This window comes from Colletotrichum fioriniae (genome assembly GCF_027942845.1).
Source record: "Colletotrichum fioriniae strain IMI 355084 chromosome Unknown scaffold_2, whole genome shotgun sequence".
Lineage (NCBI taxonomy): Eukaryota > Fungi > Ascomycota > Sordariomycetes > Glomerellales > Glomerellaceae > Colletotrichum > Colletotrichum fioriniae.
In genome coordinates, this window is record NW_027076838.1 from 2,569,672 (window position 1) to 2,587,364 (window position 17,693).

At 54.2% G+C, this 17,693-nt stretch overlaps 5 protein-coding genes across 5 annotated transcripts; 4 read left to right on the forward strand and 1 right to left on the reverse strand.

The window, feature by feature from the left end:
* Positions 1-352: 352 nt before the first annotated feature.
* CAP2 (F-actin-capping protein subunit beta) lies at positions 353-1,371 on the forward strand (the record flags this gene model as incomplete). The annotated part of the gene is made up of 3 exons (XM_053187454.2): positions 353-384; positions 470-897; positions 980-1,371. 3 exons carry the CDS (start codon positions 353-355, stop codon positions 1,369-1,371), a joined length of 852 nt encoding a protein of 283 aa, XP_053054958.1.
* A 6,251-nt stretch (positions 1,372-7,622) lies between these two features.
* Positions 7,623-9,129, forward strand: N0V96_002507 (uncharacterized protein; the record flags this gene model as incomplete). The annotated part of the gene is made up of 3 exons (XM_053187453.1): positions 7,623-7,824; positions 8,097-8,397; positions 8,505-9,129. The coding sequence occupies 3 exons, from the start codon at positions 7,623-7,625 to the stop codon at positions 9,127-9,129; spliced, it is 1,128 nt and encodes a 375-aa protein (XP_053054957.1).
* A 2,998-nt stretch (positions 9,130-12,127) lies between these two features.
* N0V96_002508 (uncharacterized protein) lies at positions 12,128-12,796 on the forward strand (the record flags this gene model as incomplete). The annotated part of the gene is made up of 2 exons (XM_053187452.1): positions 12,128-12,181; positions 12,266-12,796. The coding sequence occupies 2 exons, from the start codon at positions 12,128-12,130 to the stop codon at positions 12,794-12,796; spliced, it is 585 nt and encodes a 194-aa protein (XP_053054956.1).
* Positions 12,797-13,287: 491 nt separating this feature from the next.
* Positions 13,288-13,920, reverse strand: N0V96_002509 (uncharacterized protein; the record flags this gene model as incomplete). The annotated part of the gene is made up of 2 exons (XM_065756545.1): positions 13,288-13,706; positions 13,815-13,920. The coding sequence occupies 2 exons, from the start codon at positions 13,918-13,920 to the stop codon at positions 13,288-13,290; spliced, it is 525 nt and encodes a 174-aa protein (XP_065614914.1).
* A 1,940-nt stretch (positions 13,921-15,860) lies between these two features.
* PIC2 (Cu/Pi carrier) lies at positions 15,861-17,318 on the forward strand (the record flags this gene model as incomplete). Its single annotated transcript, XM_053187450.2, has 4 exons — positions 15,861-16,169; positions 16,320-16,529; positions 16,609-17,187; positions 17,250-17,318. The coding sequence occupies 4 exons, from the start codon at positions 15,861-15,863 to the stop codon at positions 17,316-17,318; spliced, it is 1,167 nt and encodes a 388-aa protein (XP_053054954.2).
* Between the last annotated feature and the right edge of the window lie 375 nt (positions 17,319-17,693).

The following is a 17,693-nucleotide window of genomic DNA, read 5'->3' on the forward strand; positions in this document are numbered from 1 at the left end:
CGAGTGGTAGCAATAGCTCCAAGAACTGACTCCCTTTGTCCAGCTACCTTACCTTAGGTAAATGATGGTAAGGTAAAAGGTGAGGTACCTCAAATTATGACGTGCCATTTGTAGCTCCATGCCTATTCAACAATGAGGTGGTAGGTGCAGGCCAGAACTCCCTGGCTGTGGGGTCCTGGGGAAGTACACCCAGGGGCTAAGGACCGTCTACCCCGCCAGACCTTCCGCTAACACCCCAACCTCAAAGACCATCCAAATCCAATCGACACCGCCACCCCTTCATCAACAACGACCCCGAACAAGCTCAAAGACAACCTCTTCCAGCGATAGACACACATACAAAGAGCCCATCATGGCCTCCGTCGACCCCTTCGACTCGGCTCTGTAAGATCGCAGCAGCCCTGATCCCCTAAACGTCATGCATCAAAGCAAATCATCTCTAACCTCTGCCGCGTGTCTCGCCGTCTAGCGACCTCCTCCGCCGCCTGAACCCGAAACACACGACCGACCACCTGAATGCAATCATTTCCCTCGCACCGGATCTGACGGAGGACCTTCTCTCGTCCGTCGACCAGCCCCTGACCGTCAAGCGCTGCAAGCAGACGGGCCGCGACTACCTCCTCTGCGACTACAACCGCGACGGCGACAGCTACCGCTCCCCATGGAGCAACCAGTTCGACCCGCCTCTGGACGAAGGCGGCGTCGGCGGCGTCGGCGCTGGTGGTAGCGAGGGCGCCGGTGAGGGCGCGATCCCCAGCGAGAGGGTCCGCAAGATGGAGGTCAAGGCCAATGAGGCGTTTGACGTGTACCGAGATCTGTACTACGAGGGTGGTGTGAGCAGCGTATACTTTTGGAACCTGGACGATGGATTCGCCGGCGTGGTTCTCTTGAAGAAATGTAAGGCTATCCCATTGAGTTACCTGCCTGTGATCAGAAAAAAGGACCCTTTTTAGCTGACAGGCCACTCCCCCCATCACAGCCGCGACCCCCGGCGGAAGCGCAGAGGGCGTATGGGACTCGATCCACGTCTTCGAGGCCATTGAGCGCGGCCGCACGACGCAGTACAAGCTCACCTCGACCGTCATCCTCTCGCTCTCTACCTCAACCAACGCCCTGGGCGACATGGATCTCAGCGGCAACATGACGCGGCAGGTTGAGCAGGAGCTTGCGGTCGATGGCGACGAGAGCCACATTGCCAACGTGGGACGTCTCGTCGAAGACATGGAGCTCAAGATGCGTAACCTGCTGCAAGAGGTTTATTTTGGCAAGGCCAAGGACGTCGTCGGCGACCTGCGGAGCGTGGGCAGCCTTAGCGAGGCTGGTAGGGACCGCGCGGCGCAGAGGGAGATTATCGGAAGCATGCAGAAGTGATGAGCCCGGTCCGGTCTTCCTTGAGCTCATCAAAGGCTGTATCCTAGGGAATTGGAGCTTGCCATACCCCGTTCATAATATTGCGGGCATCGTGGTTGATGATAGATGAGAGTAGCACGGGCGTGGCGCCGGATATCGAGACCGGGTTGTACGGCTTGGCTTTTTCCAAGCCGGGCTTTTCAATATCCCCCAAATTCGAATTTCAATGTTGTGCGCCGATGGTGTCGGGATGGGATGGAGAAAAAGGAACGATCGCTCGCGTGCCTACATCTCATGTCTCGAGACCGTGGATTGCTGGGTGATATGCATTTTTCTTGCTCCGGCAGCAGGGCTGTGGCCCATCACACACTCCCGTTCCCCCCCCTTCCTGAGCGAGAATGAGACAGGCGATAGGAAAAAAGAGATGGTGTGGCTGAAATGCAAAATTTCGTGTAACTCTTATTCTTTGGTGATCTTACTGCAGCGTTCCCTCGCCTGATACTACGGTCTTGACTTGAGGTTTTTTGGGAGAGAAGTTGTCTCCGATGTTCGGCATGATTTGCTTCCTCTTTTTTGATGTTCAACAGGGCCCCGATGGATCTCTGTATCACTGTGGCGCTTGAAGGGGCCATCACTCCGGCTTCAAACCCCTTCCATCCCTTTGTGTCTCTTTTTTGGTATACGCGAGTTATACAAATCCCTGTTTCAGGATATGGGATTCTTCTGTAAAGAGACATGCACTGTAGACTCTGGATAAGATGTCCAGGTAGGTTACGCAGCCCCGACAGGTACTTTACAGGTCCCATGATCGATGCATGACACAACGCATTCGACGTGTGTACGTCTCGTTTTCTTGCGTGAATATCTGATCTCTGTTGACAGCAGCGCGCTGGAGTACCAAATGGGGACCACGTCTGAACTATATACGAGGGAAGGCATCTTTCCAATACACAACGTGGGGGGTGGGGGTGCGAGGAGACCAATCTGGTTGATGTTGTATTGGAGGGCCGTATACAAGAGCTACAGATCTAAAAGAAGGACGTTATCATGGCGTCTTCATGCAAAGATCTCAGTTAACAGGCGACGGATTCCTTCTGGCCCGTAGCAGCAAGAAAGAGGGGAACCGGCTTCATGGGTGGGACTTGGCTGGCATTAACTCAAGCCACAGCTCAGCACCGAGTAGATATAGTTGCTCTCAATAACCCCGGGAGGCCTGCTTGTGAACTTGAGATCGATGGATGGGAAAAAGAAGGCCAATGAACTTGACAAGAAGTGAGAATGTAGCAAATAAGGAAGGCTGACACGGCTAGTCACCCGTGTAGACTTCCGGCTAAGCTGCTCTAGTTATGGCAGTTTCCGATCCTCTGCTATACTCTCACTTTTCACCAACCCCCCCGCGAGGATCAAGAAACGACATCCGGGCAAGTGACTGTAAGTGAAGCGGTCATACATGACACTGGTAAGGCTCACCTACGTACAGTAAGCCTAATTGAGGCCAAGTACTTCACGCAACAGGTTCCCTTGGCTGTGTCCGCAAAGTAATATGCCGGGAATCGATTCGACGATTGTCGAGTAAAGTAACGTGGACCAAAATCGTGAGAAACACCACTAAACAGCCTAGAACGCGATTTCATTACACGCAAAGGCCAGTCGGAGACCTGCCGACGTAAAAGCAGTTCCAACCTTGCGGCATTCGTAAGTGTACCAGGAACGTGGTTGCATAATGCTGCCCATGCCGCAAAGTATGCGTCAAATTAGGACCGATAGTAGGGGTCCTACAGAGGTTCGGATCAAATTGAGCCAGAGCTGACAAAGACTTTGCTGCCCATTCTGAATCTGACTCTGGTCCTCGTTCTCGTTCTCAGAACTGGGACACGCAATCGAACAAGTAGATCCGATCAGTCGAAACCCCCGTAACCTACCTCATGAGCCTAGCCGAAAGGTAAGCTCCAAGCGGACCCGGTGACCCTGGCATCGTCGGATTCATCCTGCATGTCCGCCTTGGTCTGCTTGTAGATGCGAGATACGCGGACCTTGACACTCGGCGGACACCGGGCTCTCTATCTCCTTGTGATAGGCTTTGGGGGCGCAGTTAGGATTTGTTTGATGAAGAAGGGCATAAGTGTCGCAGTGGGCGAATGATACCCAACGTTGCCTGTCGAAGCTTAGGCGGTTAACGCGCCGACGCGGGAGCTGTCCATTCAAGGCGGGGTGTGGTTTGCTCAGGAAGAAACCTGATAGAGTTGGCGGTTGCTGCACGGTTTGGTGCTGTGGAGCTTGCTTGGCTTGGTGCTTGATGACGGACTTGCAAGATCAATAGTTGGCTCTGGCTCTGTCTCTGGCGCTGAGGGCGGCTGGTTTCCTAGCTCCAACGTCGCTGGCGTTGGCGTTGGCGCTGGCGTTTACGCTGGTGTTCGTGCCTTGGTGGCGCGTAACCAAAATGCCACAGTCGATTATTTTGGGAAACACATGAGAGTGAGTACGATGCAAGCCGATGTCTCTCGTGCCCTCGTTGATCTTCAGGGGCCTAGCTGATGTGAAAAGCGACAAGATAAGGGTTGGTAATTTGGATAACTGGATTAGCACTCACTCTCGCCCAAAAAAAGAAAGTATGCGTGCTCCGTTGCAGAACAGATCCCACAAGATTTCTAGAACATGCAGCAGATCTCCTCTAGGAATCCCCGCATGCAGGATGCAGGGAGATGCGAAACGCGAAAAGCCAAATGGCCGAAAGCTGAGCCCGAGCCCGAACCCGCCCGTGGAGCGCGCCGATGCGTCTGCGGTTCACTGGCTAATAGCCCCTTTTAAAGTTGAAATACGGCGGCATGGTCCAGGCGAGAAGCACCCATCTACAAAGACCATCATGGAAGGCCCCTGAGCGGGAACGGGGCGGGATCCATGGGATGGACACTTCGCGCCGCTGGCGCTAGCCGGAAGTTTGGGACGCAAGGTAGCTAACAGGAACAGGAGAGCCAATAAGAAGTTTGTTTTCCCTTTGCATCTCGCATTGTTCATTTCGTAATTTGTTTCCAACGAGATGGGCGTGTTACTCAAAATCGAGGCTGATGGTGAGACAAGATCTGTTGTATCACTGTCTTGACTTGAGGGGATGGACTGTGGATAGCCGTGGTTCCTGGCCCGGGCCGGACAATAAAAAGAAAAGACGGAGATGCCGGCCGGCAAGCAGGGCAAGCCGCAAGTGTTGAAGTGAGTGCGTGGGTGGAAGACCGGGAATAGCGGGAGGGAAATCGATGAGTTGCCATCGGGCATGGATTGTTCCCTGCTTTTTGGCGAAGATCTCGGTGGCACGGGGGAAGGGTGGAAACGATATCAGGTATGTGTTGGGAGAAACCTGAGTCGGAACGCAAGAGAATCCGAGGCTGTCAAGAGACATTATTGGACAACAGAAGGCAATTAGGGCGCGGAATTGCAGTGCGAGGGCACTGTGGGCGTGTACCTTGCATGGCCTTTTGGGAAAAAATGGCACCGATGTCTCTCTCTGGCGAGTATATATTCTGTCTCTGGAGCATTGCGCGCATGTCTCTGCCGTGTATTTGGGATTCGACGGAGCCAATAGATGCAAGAAAGTGACGACAATGACGACGACCAGGGGACAAAGGTGACGGGGATGGACCTGGTTGAAGGCTCTGAGCAGAAGATAGACACAAGTCTCTCGCCCAAATTCCGATTTCCGGCAGAACGAGTGTTCATTGATGAATGTGGCTGGCCTCCCCCCTCCCTTCTTGCGATGATAATGGATAGAGGATGCTTGTCGTCGCCCAAAAGATGGTGGATGCCACGGGCATGGAGTGGACCGGGGGATATCTTGCTGCTGCAACGATGTGGGGTTTCTGAGGAAGCACGGGGCACTGTAAATTTCGCGACAAGGAGGCAAGCGGCAGACCGTCTTGGTGTCCAGCGTATGGCTCCCGAATCCCCATGGCCTTATTGTGTGTGTGAGTGTGTGACCAAGTGAGAGCCGGGGGATGGCGAAGAAGCAACCTGGCGAAGACGGTCGATATGGGATGAAGACGAGCATGCGATACCGGAGCTGTAGTCATAAGATCTAGTTAGTGGTCGGTGGTATTTCGCCCCTTGGAACGCTGGCTTACCTAGTGAGAGTGATATCGCGGCCCTTTTCAGATAGTAGAGGCAGGTTATCCGTACCAAAGTTATTCATTCGGTAGAAAACCTAGCACGGCACTTGGGGATTAGGTAGCAAGTGCTTGTATCGGTAAGATAGAGCGCAGTAGCCGCCGCCCGAACATGTTCCTCTGGATCGGGGATTGGCCTCTTGGTGGATTACGCCGCAGCCAGGGTTCAGGGTGTTGGAAAAAGATACTCTCTGGACTTTGGAGAAGGCAGAGGATCGCTAGCGTGTCAACGGAGTGACTCAGACGGAGCTGGCACGGCAGGCAGGACAATATGGGACATGTCAGCGAGCTACGGAAATTGAAACTTGAGATGATGGCGGGAAGACACCGATGGGAGCTGCTGCAAGCTAAGGTAAAGGCACGTAGGTACCTTAAGCAAGGTGTGGCGGTGGTGAGGTCAGCAGGCAGGGGCTCGGGGAACCGTGAGGAAAGAGCGGACGGGAGCACTTCGTACAGAACGTAAGGTACGGATACCTTAGCGAGTTATTCGTTCCTGCTTGGAGAGTAAGGTAGGTACACAGCCCGCCCCATTAAGTTAAGAATGGACTGAAAGTTGGACTGGACCTGCCTGGACCTGAAGCTGGCGGAGAGCAAGTGACAGGAGTTGTCAACGGGTTACCTACTCAAGTACCTTAAGAGAGGCAACAGTAGGTAGCCCAAGCCAAAGCGCCTGGCAGGGTTCAGTTCTGTAAGTGCGAAGTTTGAAGCTGCATAAAACCTCCACCAGCAATCCATCAGCAGGGAGGCACCAGCTTGATGAACGAGAGCCCTCTTGATTATTGACCTTGTGCTTGGAGAGCGTCAACAAGTATGAGACTGTGATCACAGTGTTCTGGTAACTTGTGTGCGTGTGTGTCCTGTCCCTAGGGATATTGTCATTTCCAGAATCTCCTCTTTCCTCCCACTTTCTTCGAGTCTTCATAGTCGGCCCCCCAGTGCCCCCCCTCGTCCCTTGACCCGCTCTCCATTCGTTCCACGGCCCGCTCCAATATCCATCTAGCCCCCGTTTTGAATAACAGCATCATTGTATTGGAGGATACTCTGTACTGGAGCTCGTTTTTGCTCTGTTTCGTCTCTTTTTTTATGCTGCTGCATTTCCGCTAAAATTTTGACTATTCCCTCCTTATTATTCTGTTACTTGCACGGAAGGGAACACAAAAAAAGGGGGGGGATAGGACCATGTGTCGTCTCAAGTTTTTTTTTTCTCTTCGATTTTGTCTTTTTTCCACGACGTGCGCAACACCGCTGCCACCTTCCATTGACTTATGTGCTTTCCGATATCATTAAACGTAACCAACCAACTCGAATCTTTTACACTAGAACAACACACACCTACCTTACCTTACCTTACCTTGCTTTAGACGCACAAACATACCATACTGCGTACAAAAACACACATATACATGTACAGACGCACCCACGCATACCTGTCCATACGCACACCACCATCAAGCCTACAACCTCCTTTTTGTCATTATTACTCTTGCCCCCCCCCTCGTCCGCTTCTCTCCTTCCTGATCTTCCTCTTCTCCCTCTCCTTCTTCCTCTTCACGCCCCTCCGACTGGTCTCCCCACCTCTACCACCTAGCCTTAACAACATTGGCTGCCCTGATATCCGTAATTTGTACCTAATCAAGGCCTTCCGTCTGCCGTCTTCGTTCGGTCCCCTTCCCAAGTTCTTCCCACCAACTGTACCGGTTGGACCGTCGCCCCCCTCGACCCCCCCTGCCGAGCTTCGCCCGCATCCATCCCGCTGCACCGTGGTTTACACTAAACTCGCGCAATCCCGGTGCTGCAACTCTCAGTCCCAGGGGGCCAGGGCAAATCACCCCTAACTCGACGGGAACCTGGACACCAGACGTCAACCCCGCCGTCCGTTACCCTCGCTGTCCTTGTCGTCCTTGCCCGTCAGAGGTACCTTTCCTCCCGCCTTGCCGCTGAGCGCCCAGTGCACCACCACCACAACAACCACGACCTCGAACCCCTCTGCCCCCAAACTTGTCAACCTGCGCTGCTCATAATATCCTTTTCTTTCCGACGACACAACACCGCACACAAACGCACAACCACTCGACGACCGCCTCTGCCACCGAATCCCCCCTCCCCCTTCCCTTCACCATGGCCGAGAAACCCTCAGTCCTGATCATCGGGGGGCTGGGCTACATCGGTCGCTTCCTGGCCCGCTACATCCACGACAATGACCTCGCATCAGAGGTCCGCGTTGTCGACAAGGCCTTGCCCCAACTCGCATGGCTTGCTCCCGAATTCCAGGACGCCTGCGCCGGCAGCAAATTCATGCAGGCCGATGCAAGCAGAGACCGTAAGTCGCCCGACCTGAACGACGACATGACCTGCTTTCCCCTATTCCTATTCCTATTCCAATTCCTATTCCTATTCCTATTCCTTTCCCATTCACCACCTATCACCACTTGCTTGTCCTTGGCTCTTCTTCCTCCTCTCTGAGGCCCATCCCCTCTCCCCCTCTGTCTTTGGGGTCTCCAAAGCTGCCAACCGACCCAATTCCCAGACAAACAACCAACTGTCCTGTCGTCCTTGGCTAACGTTTCTTGCCTTTTCTTTGCCCTCTTGCAGAAGCCCTAGCAAAGATATTCGACCGCGCCGACGGCAAACAGTGGGACTACGTCTTCAATTGCGGCGGCGAAACGAGGTATTCGCAAGAGGATGAGGTTTACAAGTTGCGCTCCCTCGGCCTGTCGCTTGCCGTTGGTAAGGAGGCCGCCAAGCGCAAGGTCAAGGCCTTCATCGAGCTCAGCACCGGCATGGTCTACAAGTCAGACTCATCCCCGAGCAAAGAGGGCGACAAGCTGAAGCCTTGGAGCAAGATTGCCGTCTACAAGCTGCAAGCCGAGGAGGAGTTGGCAAAAATTGAGGGGTACGTATCCAAGGCGTCGCTACCCAGCGTTCACAGAGCTCTCTCTATCCTACGGGGCGCACCGTCGTGTATCGTTCCAAACTGACTCAACGACACTGCTTCTCTAGACTGAATCTCATCATTGTGCGTTTGGCACACGTCTACGGCCCGTACGCGTCGCAATGGGTCGCAACGGCACTTTGCATGGCCCGTGTCTACCAATACCTGGAGAGCGAAATGAAGTGGCTGTGGGACAAGGGCCTCCGACAGAACACGGTACACATTACAGATGCCGTACGAGCACTTTGGGATATCACGGCGTGGTACAGCAAAGGCAAAGACAAGTGGGATGTCAAGACCATGGGCAAGGTGCCCACCTTCAACGTTGTCGACAAGGGCATCACCACACAAGGCACCATGTCCGAGATTATTGGCGACATCTTCAAGATCGAAACGGGATTCCAGGGACAACTCATCAGCACGTTTGCGCGCCTAAACATGGACAGCGTCGTCGACGACGTCAACGACGAGCTCATGGGACCCTGGGCCGAACTGCTCGAGAAGGCGGGCATTGCGCGACCGGGGCCTCTTACGCCCTTCATGGAGAAGGAGCTGTTGAAGGATACGGATCTGAGCATGGACGGTAACCGCTTAGAACAGGTTGTCGGCTTCCAGTACGAAAAGCCCAAATTGACCAAGGAATTAGTCGAGGAGGTGATTGAGAGCTACAAGACGATGAACTGGTGGCCATGACGACCATGGACGGACAGGAACGAACTAGAAGCATAAAAAGGGGTGCGGATGACGACTTTCGGCCTGGGTTTGTTCGAATCGAAGAACCGAAGAACGGGGAAGGATACCAGCGCAGGCGCAGGCGCGGGTTGCGGAGCCGAGAAGGGGGACGCGAGAGACAGAGAGAGAGAGAGAGAGCGCGCCATGATATCAGTCGAATCGTTTGTTTGGAAACTCCACTGCGTGCGAGCAGCATTCAGGAGCCGGTGGCGGGGAGTGCCGGGGCATTTGTATAACCAAGATATCCTTTTCCTTTTATTACTCTTCGTAGCTCCGGCCATGTATATTGGCACCATTTTTGAAGGCAGTAATCCACGACGAAATTAGGCAAAAATAAATAAAATGGAGCGCGCATATTCTTGAAGCATGTTGGAAGCATTGGAGCTGTACCTGAGCTGTCACAAACAGGGGGTTGCCTGCTGGCATCGTCTTGAAACAGCAAAGAGCTCTCACGTGTGGTTTTTCGCGGGCGGGAACGTCGCGGACGGCCACCTCTTGGCCCCGTAGAAGCTGGGATTCTCCTGCCTGCGTGACTGAGTCCTTTGGAGCTTGGCCCCGCCGCAACGAGGTATCTCCCTCTTTGGTGCGGCGCTACTTGCCATCTCGAAGGGTGAAGACTCGAAGCTTCGTTCATCGGCCGGACCCCTTTCGGAAGCAGGAGCCATCCCAGTCAGGCACCGGAAATCCTCGAGACGATTCGTCGAATAGACGAGTCTTACTCGGATATCTCATTGCGCTTCGCTTCGCTCGCTTGTGTGACGGATGCTACGACACATCGTTTCCCGATGGTCGGTTCGGGGTCTGGTTCAGGAACCAGGAGCGAGGAACCAAGAGCCAGAGACAAGTTCGGTCGACGTCGGCATTGGTCGGCTGGCAGTACGGTGCGAGCTGTCAAATGTCTGCAGTTTCCCAAGCTGATGCAGAGAGCCGCTGACGGGATGCTGTCGTGCGATGAGGCACCCGAGACGGGTAGCAGTGGTACCCGCTAATCGACAACCGAGTCCACTGCTGAGCGTTCTGAGATGCTGAAATTGGCACGACAGCTTGAGCCAGACTTGTGGAAGGTTTTATGGAGATGAACCCCATCGACGGAGAGAGGGAGCCTGAGCTGGAAAAAGAATGCAGCTCGCTTGGTTGGCCCCGTTCCAGTCCACCACCACGGGCAAAAGTCAGCGTCCGTCCCGCACATGCTTGGAGTTGAAAAGGCCGAGTATGACCAAAAGTCTGCCGAAGCCGTGGGGTGGCATCTCCCGCCTGATGACCCGAGACGGGATGGAGAGTTGGGGGGGACCGAGTTCGTGATTGGCGCCGTGTCATTGGCGGAGTCGAGGGAGAGAAGCTGTCGGTGTATGCAACATTGCTATTCGGATACAAGCGCCAAGCAGTGTCGAAGCTCTCAGACGAATTGTGCGTCTGTGAGCTGTTGTCTGTCCCTGCGTCTGTCTGCTTTACCCGTCATGCATATGCCTACCTTGGATTGCTTTAGGTAATGACCCTTGCCCGCCCTACATCATGAAGACCGTGCAAAAGCCCAATGGGTCTTTTTATCTTTTCTTCTGTGTCTTCTTTAGCGCTGCCTCGAGCCTCGGAAGCTGTGACTCCTGTTCACCCCTGGGGTTGTCCTTTTTTGGCTGCCTGATTGGGAAGTGACACTCATGGTGCACATGGGACCAGGGCGAGCATCGTCGAGGTTGGTGTTTTGGTAGCTTTGGAGAACGGTTGTTCGGATTGCTACGTTCCCCGTACTATCTCCAGATGGACGCAACGCGGACCGGGCTAGGCGGCCAGATTGGGATCGCGAGTGTCGGTCTGGTTGCTATCATTGGCCGTTTGTTTCGCGCAGGTCCAGGTGGTATGCTGGCATGCCCAGATTCGGGGAGTTAAGAGGAGGATTAAACTGCTGACAGGAGTGTAGTGTTCTGGGGGTGGGAGGTTGCAGTCTGCAGAGAAGGGTGTATGTGGTCATGATGCTCACACGCGTTCCCTTTTCGAGGTAGATTGGCAGGGTCTGGGGTAAAGCGTAAGGGTGTGGAGGTTGCCTCACGAGCCTCGGCCCCGACATCTAAGCTGTCGCACAACGTTCGTGTGATAATAGAGAGCTGTTCTTATTCGGGGCTGGCTGAGCGATTGCGAAGGTGAGAGTGAGAGAGAGCGAGAGCTTCTTCTCTTCATGTGAAAGCCGTGGCAGTGGCAGTGTCAGTGTGGGGAGGGATACTTCCCCGCCCCGCTTGTCCAAGGTAAGGTAAGGTACCTTAAGGTAAGGAAGGTAAGTACCCATGCAGCGGACAGAGAAATTGGCCGGTCTTCTTAGCAATGAGCCTGGAAAAAAGCGGCCAATTCTTCTGACCCCCGCGTTGTACTTTACAGAGTAGGTACCTTCCAACTCCAACCTCTATGGTATTGGGAAGGTAGGTACAAAGTCCTGCGGAAGGCACCCTGCTTGACTGGACCCGGTGAGCTTGTTCCTGACTTGACCTGACTGGAAAGAGCTGATACCGGGCCAGGCGGCGTATAAGAAGGCGCCGACGGATTGGACGCCTTTATCCAGAGTCAATTTCTACGTCACCTTTGTTCTTCAGCCCAGCTTGTTCATTCCCATCTTTTTATTTATTCTACCGCCAATTTGCGAACAAAAGAAGAAGGTGGCCTACCTGAAACAGAGTTTGCGCCTGCTTTAAGTAACGACTTTGGCTTGACGGTATTTCACCTTTGCGAACCGGGCTACCTACATTTACGCATCTCACCTCTGCGCACCCGTTGACATTTTGTCCCCGTTGCAACCCCTCCGACCACCACCGACCCAAGGTACTTTACCACCGCCACCACCACCACACCTTTACCTCCCATTCTACTCGTTGAAGCTCACCAAAGCTTCAGGACATAAAAATACCGAACAGTTCTTCGGCTTATCTTCGTCGCAAAACATACCAAACGCATTCACACAACACATCACATCACAATGGCCGCTCCTGCCACAAAGACGATCGCCGACCTCAACGGCAAGTGGGTCATGGTACGTTCACCCATGTTCTAGATACTTTAGCACCATCAAGGAGCAGAGATGCGCGCAAGGAAAGAAAACTGACAACGCCAATAGAACAAGACCCTCTCCGATTCCCCGGAGCCTGCTCTCGCCCTTCAGGGCATCGGCTGGATGACCCGCAAGGCTGTCGGCCTTGCCACTGTCACACTCGACGTCAAGCAGTACACCGCTCCTCCCTCCCCTCCCGGCTCCGGCACTGAGCCCGTCACCCACTTCGATATTGACCAGTTCGCCACGGCCGGCCTCAAGGGCACCACAGAGAAGCGCTGTGTCGACAATGAATGGCGTGAGCATTCCGACTGGATGTTCGGCAGCGTCCGTGGCCAGAGCCGCTGGATGACCCTCGCCGAGATTGAGGATGAATTCCTCAAGAAGGGCTGGCTCGAGGGCGACGCCGAGGCCACCGGTCCCGATGGCAAGGCCCACCTCTACAGTCACGTCGAGAGCATCGACAATGGCTGGACTGCCTCTCAGATCTGGGGCTTCCAGACCGTCGAGGGCGAGAGACGCTACACGCGTAACGTTCTCGTTCAGAAGGGTGGCAAGAGAGTCGAGATTCGCCTTGTCTACGACTACCTTCCTTAAATCTTACGCACGTGGCGTTTTCTGGGAATTCCTTGCACTAAGGTTGGATGATTGGACCGATTCTACTACACACGAAGCATGGCTACTACACGCACTTGCAGGACGTATAATGCCGTTCCGCTCTTAGGCTATGATATATAGCACAACGAAGAGTAGATTTTGAGAGCATGAATATCAACTGAACCCGTCTGAAAAACTCCTGTTCCGTGGATACTCGTTTGTGAAGAAAAAAAAAAAAATGCGTGATGACAAGGAAGAGCAATGTTGAATCGTCTGCCTATGTACCAGTCATTGTCCCAATGCTTCCCTCCGGTTCAACATGCGAACCGCCAACGCCTGAGTTGATGCAGCCAACCGTCTCATCTACCATGTTTCTTCGTGCCATAGATTCATTACGACCGTTGGATGATGGCCGCCATCCCAATTCTCTCCGAATACTACTGCTCGGCCCAAAGCTCTCATTCTCAGATCCGTCCTCGACAAGCGCACACTCACGCCGGTCTTCTCTTGACAAACTCCTCGAGATCCTGCACCGTCGCGACGCCGAGCACGAACCGCCGCTTCTCGTCCGTGATGACGGCAAAGTGGCTCCTTTTCGCCTCGACGCCGTCGCCGGCGAAGAAGGCCTCGAGCTCCTCGAGGGGCGTCTGCATGGTGATGACGCGGTAGGTGCGGCCCTTGCGCTGGAAGCGGACCATGGCCTTGGAAAGGGGGTCCTCGGGCTTGACCTTGCCGGCATCGAGGAGGGCCTGGAGGTGGGGGATGGCGAGGTAGCCGACGAGGGCGCGGTGGGCGTCGACAACGGTTAGGTGGGTGTAGTCGCGCTCAAAGGCGGAGATGAGGGCGTGGGAGATGGGGTCGGTGGGCGTTAGGAGAGGGCGGCCGGGGGGTCGATGTCTTCTACTGTGGCCTGGATGATGAGAACGTAAAGGGTTAGTTACTCGTTGGGAAGGTTTCAGGGTCTTTTGGTATGGGAGACAAGAGGGAAAAGCGAGGGTTGGTTCGAGGGGATATTCACGTACACCGCGGTAACGGGAGGACCATTTTGAGACGAAGGGACTGGACGTTTCGCTGGTTTGCGACGTAGGCGCCGCCGCGGCGGGAGTGGAAGCCAGAGCCGCCATGATTGAGAATTGGAAAGAACTTTCCGGGCCTCGAGTGAGTACTTATTCGCGATAAAAGTCGACCGTCGAGGCAGAGTGGGTAGGTATCGTCAATCGTGGTTGGTGCTGGTCGCTCGGGCAGTTGAGTTGGAAAATGATATCAATTATCGCGGGGTTCTACAGAGGGAGGAGGGGCGGTGTCGACATCGACAGGGCTGAAAGATTTGGCGGTAAGGTACGGGGAAAACGCCACAGTTGAAAGTCGGGCGGTGTCTCGGATTTGCTCCCAGACGCGCGCGCCGGGGGCGGCTGCCATTTTGCGAATTTGCATGTCGCCGAGAGTGGTGGGGGGTGAGAGCCAATTGCTCATACGGTCCACCCGCACCTTGTATCCATCCGTAAATTGTTAAGGTTTCGCTGAGGCTGCCTGCCGGTGTTCCTTCACCGACCTTGTGGGTTCCACAGCGGGGTGTTGCTGCTGAAGAGTCACCAAAAGCCACGGGAGCTATCGGGTTGAGTATCACGGATCAGTCCGTTGATAGAATATTTCGTGAAGCCGAAACAAGGAAGACCAGATTAGACCTACTATTTTGAGAATGAGATCCATAGAAATCCGGTCATCTGCTCGCTGAAATTTTCTTGTCTCGCGCATTGAGAATGAAAAAAGTCATTCTAAAATCCCTCGACGGAACTTCTTACGATCGTGGTCAGCCTGGATGCTTTAGTGTAGTTTCAAAGCAATTTCCTATTTAGGCCATCGGCTCTTTTGCAGTCGGCTTGCCACGTATCTCCATCGCGTTCTCTCTGACGATTTACACAGACTATCTGGAGCAAGTTCGGGAATAAAAGAGCAATTAAAGGATCTGAATTGTAGTTAAATAGAAAAATCAATTAGAGAGTGATGCATAGACAAGAGTATTGGAAAATGAGGCCGGGAGACGAAACAACAAAATCACGGCGAAGCTCCGCAAAATCCGGGGATAAGCGCGGGCCTCTTCGCGATAACACGGGAGCTTTCCCTCTCGTCGTATTCTGTCGCATGCCGGTGCCCCACTCAAGCTACTCCTGCTCTACCTCTACCTTAGTACACAGTACAGCGCCTCTCACAGCTCTACATCGAAGTCTAGACCTCCCCTTCTGAGGTGTGATGTCACCCATACCCTCCGAACACCTTCCGCCGCAGCTATCGGTCACTGGCGCGTAAGCTCTACCCAAGTCAAGACGACATTGCACAGTAAACTGTTGGTGAGGTCGGGGTACCCGCGACATTGACGTGACCGAACCATCCGAACCGACCCTTTCCTTCTCTTACCCTCCTGGGCCTCGTTCTAGAGGCAATCACTACCTACCTCCTCGTTGGACCCCCCGTTCCTTCTTGAGCTATCCTGTCCGTCCACTCATGAGCGCTGGCGCCCCCTTTCCCCCAATTATATTCGCATGATAATAAACCTGCTTCTGACCACTCTTCTCATCTTGACTTCCTCTTCTTCCTGTGTATGTGTGTTTGCGACGACTTCACTCGCAATCTTCTTCTCTCCGTCTGCTTCCGTATTCTCGAGAAGTAGCCAGCTCTCGACTCTCAAGGTGCTCTCGCTCATACGCCGGAAACGGTCATTTGTGTCGTGCGACTGACGTTGCACCTACTCTCCTCTCCTACTGTTCTTTGAGCTAGAAACCCCTCTCGGCTCGCTCTATTGGTAAGTAAAGATCTTCAACTTCTTTTGTCTAGTCTCTTCAACATCGTGTCATATACGCTCATTGCCGGTGTCGCCCGTCTCCTTCGAGCTCGAGCTTCCATTGCGAAACTCAATTGCGCGCCCATCCCGCCTCTCGAGCTTATCGCAGGGGTATGATCATCTTTCACCTTACCTTCCGACTAATTTCATCAGCCAGATATCCTTGTAGAAGAAATCCCACATCATCCAACCCTCCCGGTCCAGACGAATTGCGTCCCGACCACGATGTCGTTCCTCTACCCTAGACAAGATACCCTCAAGGGATGTTTTGCATCCCCGCTCGGCAGCCGTCCTAACAAGGCAGCGGACACCACGGCCATGGCGAAACCTACGCGCTACCAGGCCCGCCCCGAGTTCTACGGCGCATTCTCCACCGTTGACGACGTCAAGGGCAAGGCGAAGCAGCTCAGCGCCGAGGCCACGGCCGAGTTTGAGAAGGCCAGCGCCAAGGCCCAGTCTGCGGCTGGCGGCAAGATTGAGCTGTACTCTGGAAAGTACTATGCTGCTTGCACCGTCGGTGGCCTCATGGCCTGCGTGAGTTCCCCTTGTCTTCCTTGGCCTTGACTCATCGTTGTTGTCCATGATGGGTGACTTCGTCTCCGCTCCGGGGTCCCCACAACGGCGCCGGGCCCCGGCGCCCCAACGGGAACTTGTGAGAACCGCTCGACTAACACTAAAAGCTAGGGCTTGACGCATACCGCCGTCACTCCTCTGGATCTTGTCAAAGTGAGAAGACAAATCGACTCGAAGCTGTACCGCGGAAACTTCCAGGCTTGGGGAATGATCTTCCGAAAGGAGGGTCTCCGCGGCATCATGACCGGCTGGGGACCGACTTTCTGGGGCTACTCCGCGCAGGGAGCTTGCAAGTACGGATTCTACGAATACTTCAAAAAGGTAAGAAAACCCCCATCATTTCGAATCTCTCATCTCAGCCCGGTGAAAGAAGCTTCGTGACTGACACGCAACTCTCAAGACCTACGCCGACCTCGCGGGCCCCGACAACGCCAAAAAGTACCAGACGATCCTCTTCCTCTCCGCCTCGGCCTCCGCCGAGTTCCTCGCCGATATCGCCCTCTGCCCCTTCGAGGCCGTAAAGGTCCGCATGCAGGGCGGAATCCCGTCCCCCTACAAGGGCACCCTCGACGGCATCAGCAAGGTCACGGCTAAGGAAGGGTGGGGAGGCCTCTACAAGGGCCTGTACCCGCTCTGGGGCCGACAGGTTCCCTACACCATGATGAAGTTTGCCTCCTTCGAGACCATTGTCGAGATGATGTACGCCCGCCTCCCCGGGCAAAAGTCCGACTACAGCAAGGCTGCCCAGACGGGCGTGTCGTTTGTCAGCGGTTACCTGGCAGGTATCCTCTGCGCTATCGTCTCCCACCCGGCCGACGTCATGGTCAGCAAGCTCAATGCAAATCGCGCGCAGGGCGAGGCATTTGGCGCGGCCATGGGCAGGATCTACAAGGACATTGGATTCTCTGGCCTCTGGAACGGTCTGCCTGTCCGTATCGTCATGATTGGTACCCTGACCGGTCTCCAGTGGATGATCTACGTGAGTGGCCGTCAAAATATTGTTGAGAGAAGTTGAGAACAGTGACTGACATGCGTGAATAGGACTACTTCAAGATCTTTATGGGCTTCCCCACCACCGGAGGAGCGGCTCCCCCCGCCGAGAAGAAGTAAGTGGGCAGATATCCCGATGGCTGGGTGAAGGAAGAGCTGGACCAGTGCAACTTGGGCTATCCAGCTACTATAGTATGTACATTGAGAACCCTCTAGGTGTTCTCTTAGCTTTCACACTATTGTAACAATGAAAGAAACTTTTTATCAATATGCGAAAGCTCGTTTAGCCTTGACTCTCATCCGCTGCCACGGATCAGAGTCTCAATGCTTATTCATAAGACCTCGAACCATGTAATGCCCATGTTCGCGGTAGGAGGATACGTCCTCCGACCAAGCCATGGATGTAGCATCCCAGTAAGAGGCCCGCCATCAGTCACTCTTCTCTCGCGTAGAATTCGTTACCAGAAGAACCGCGCTGGATTGGATCGCGATGCC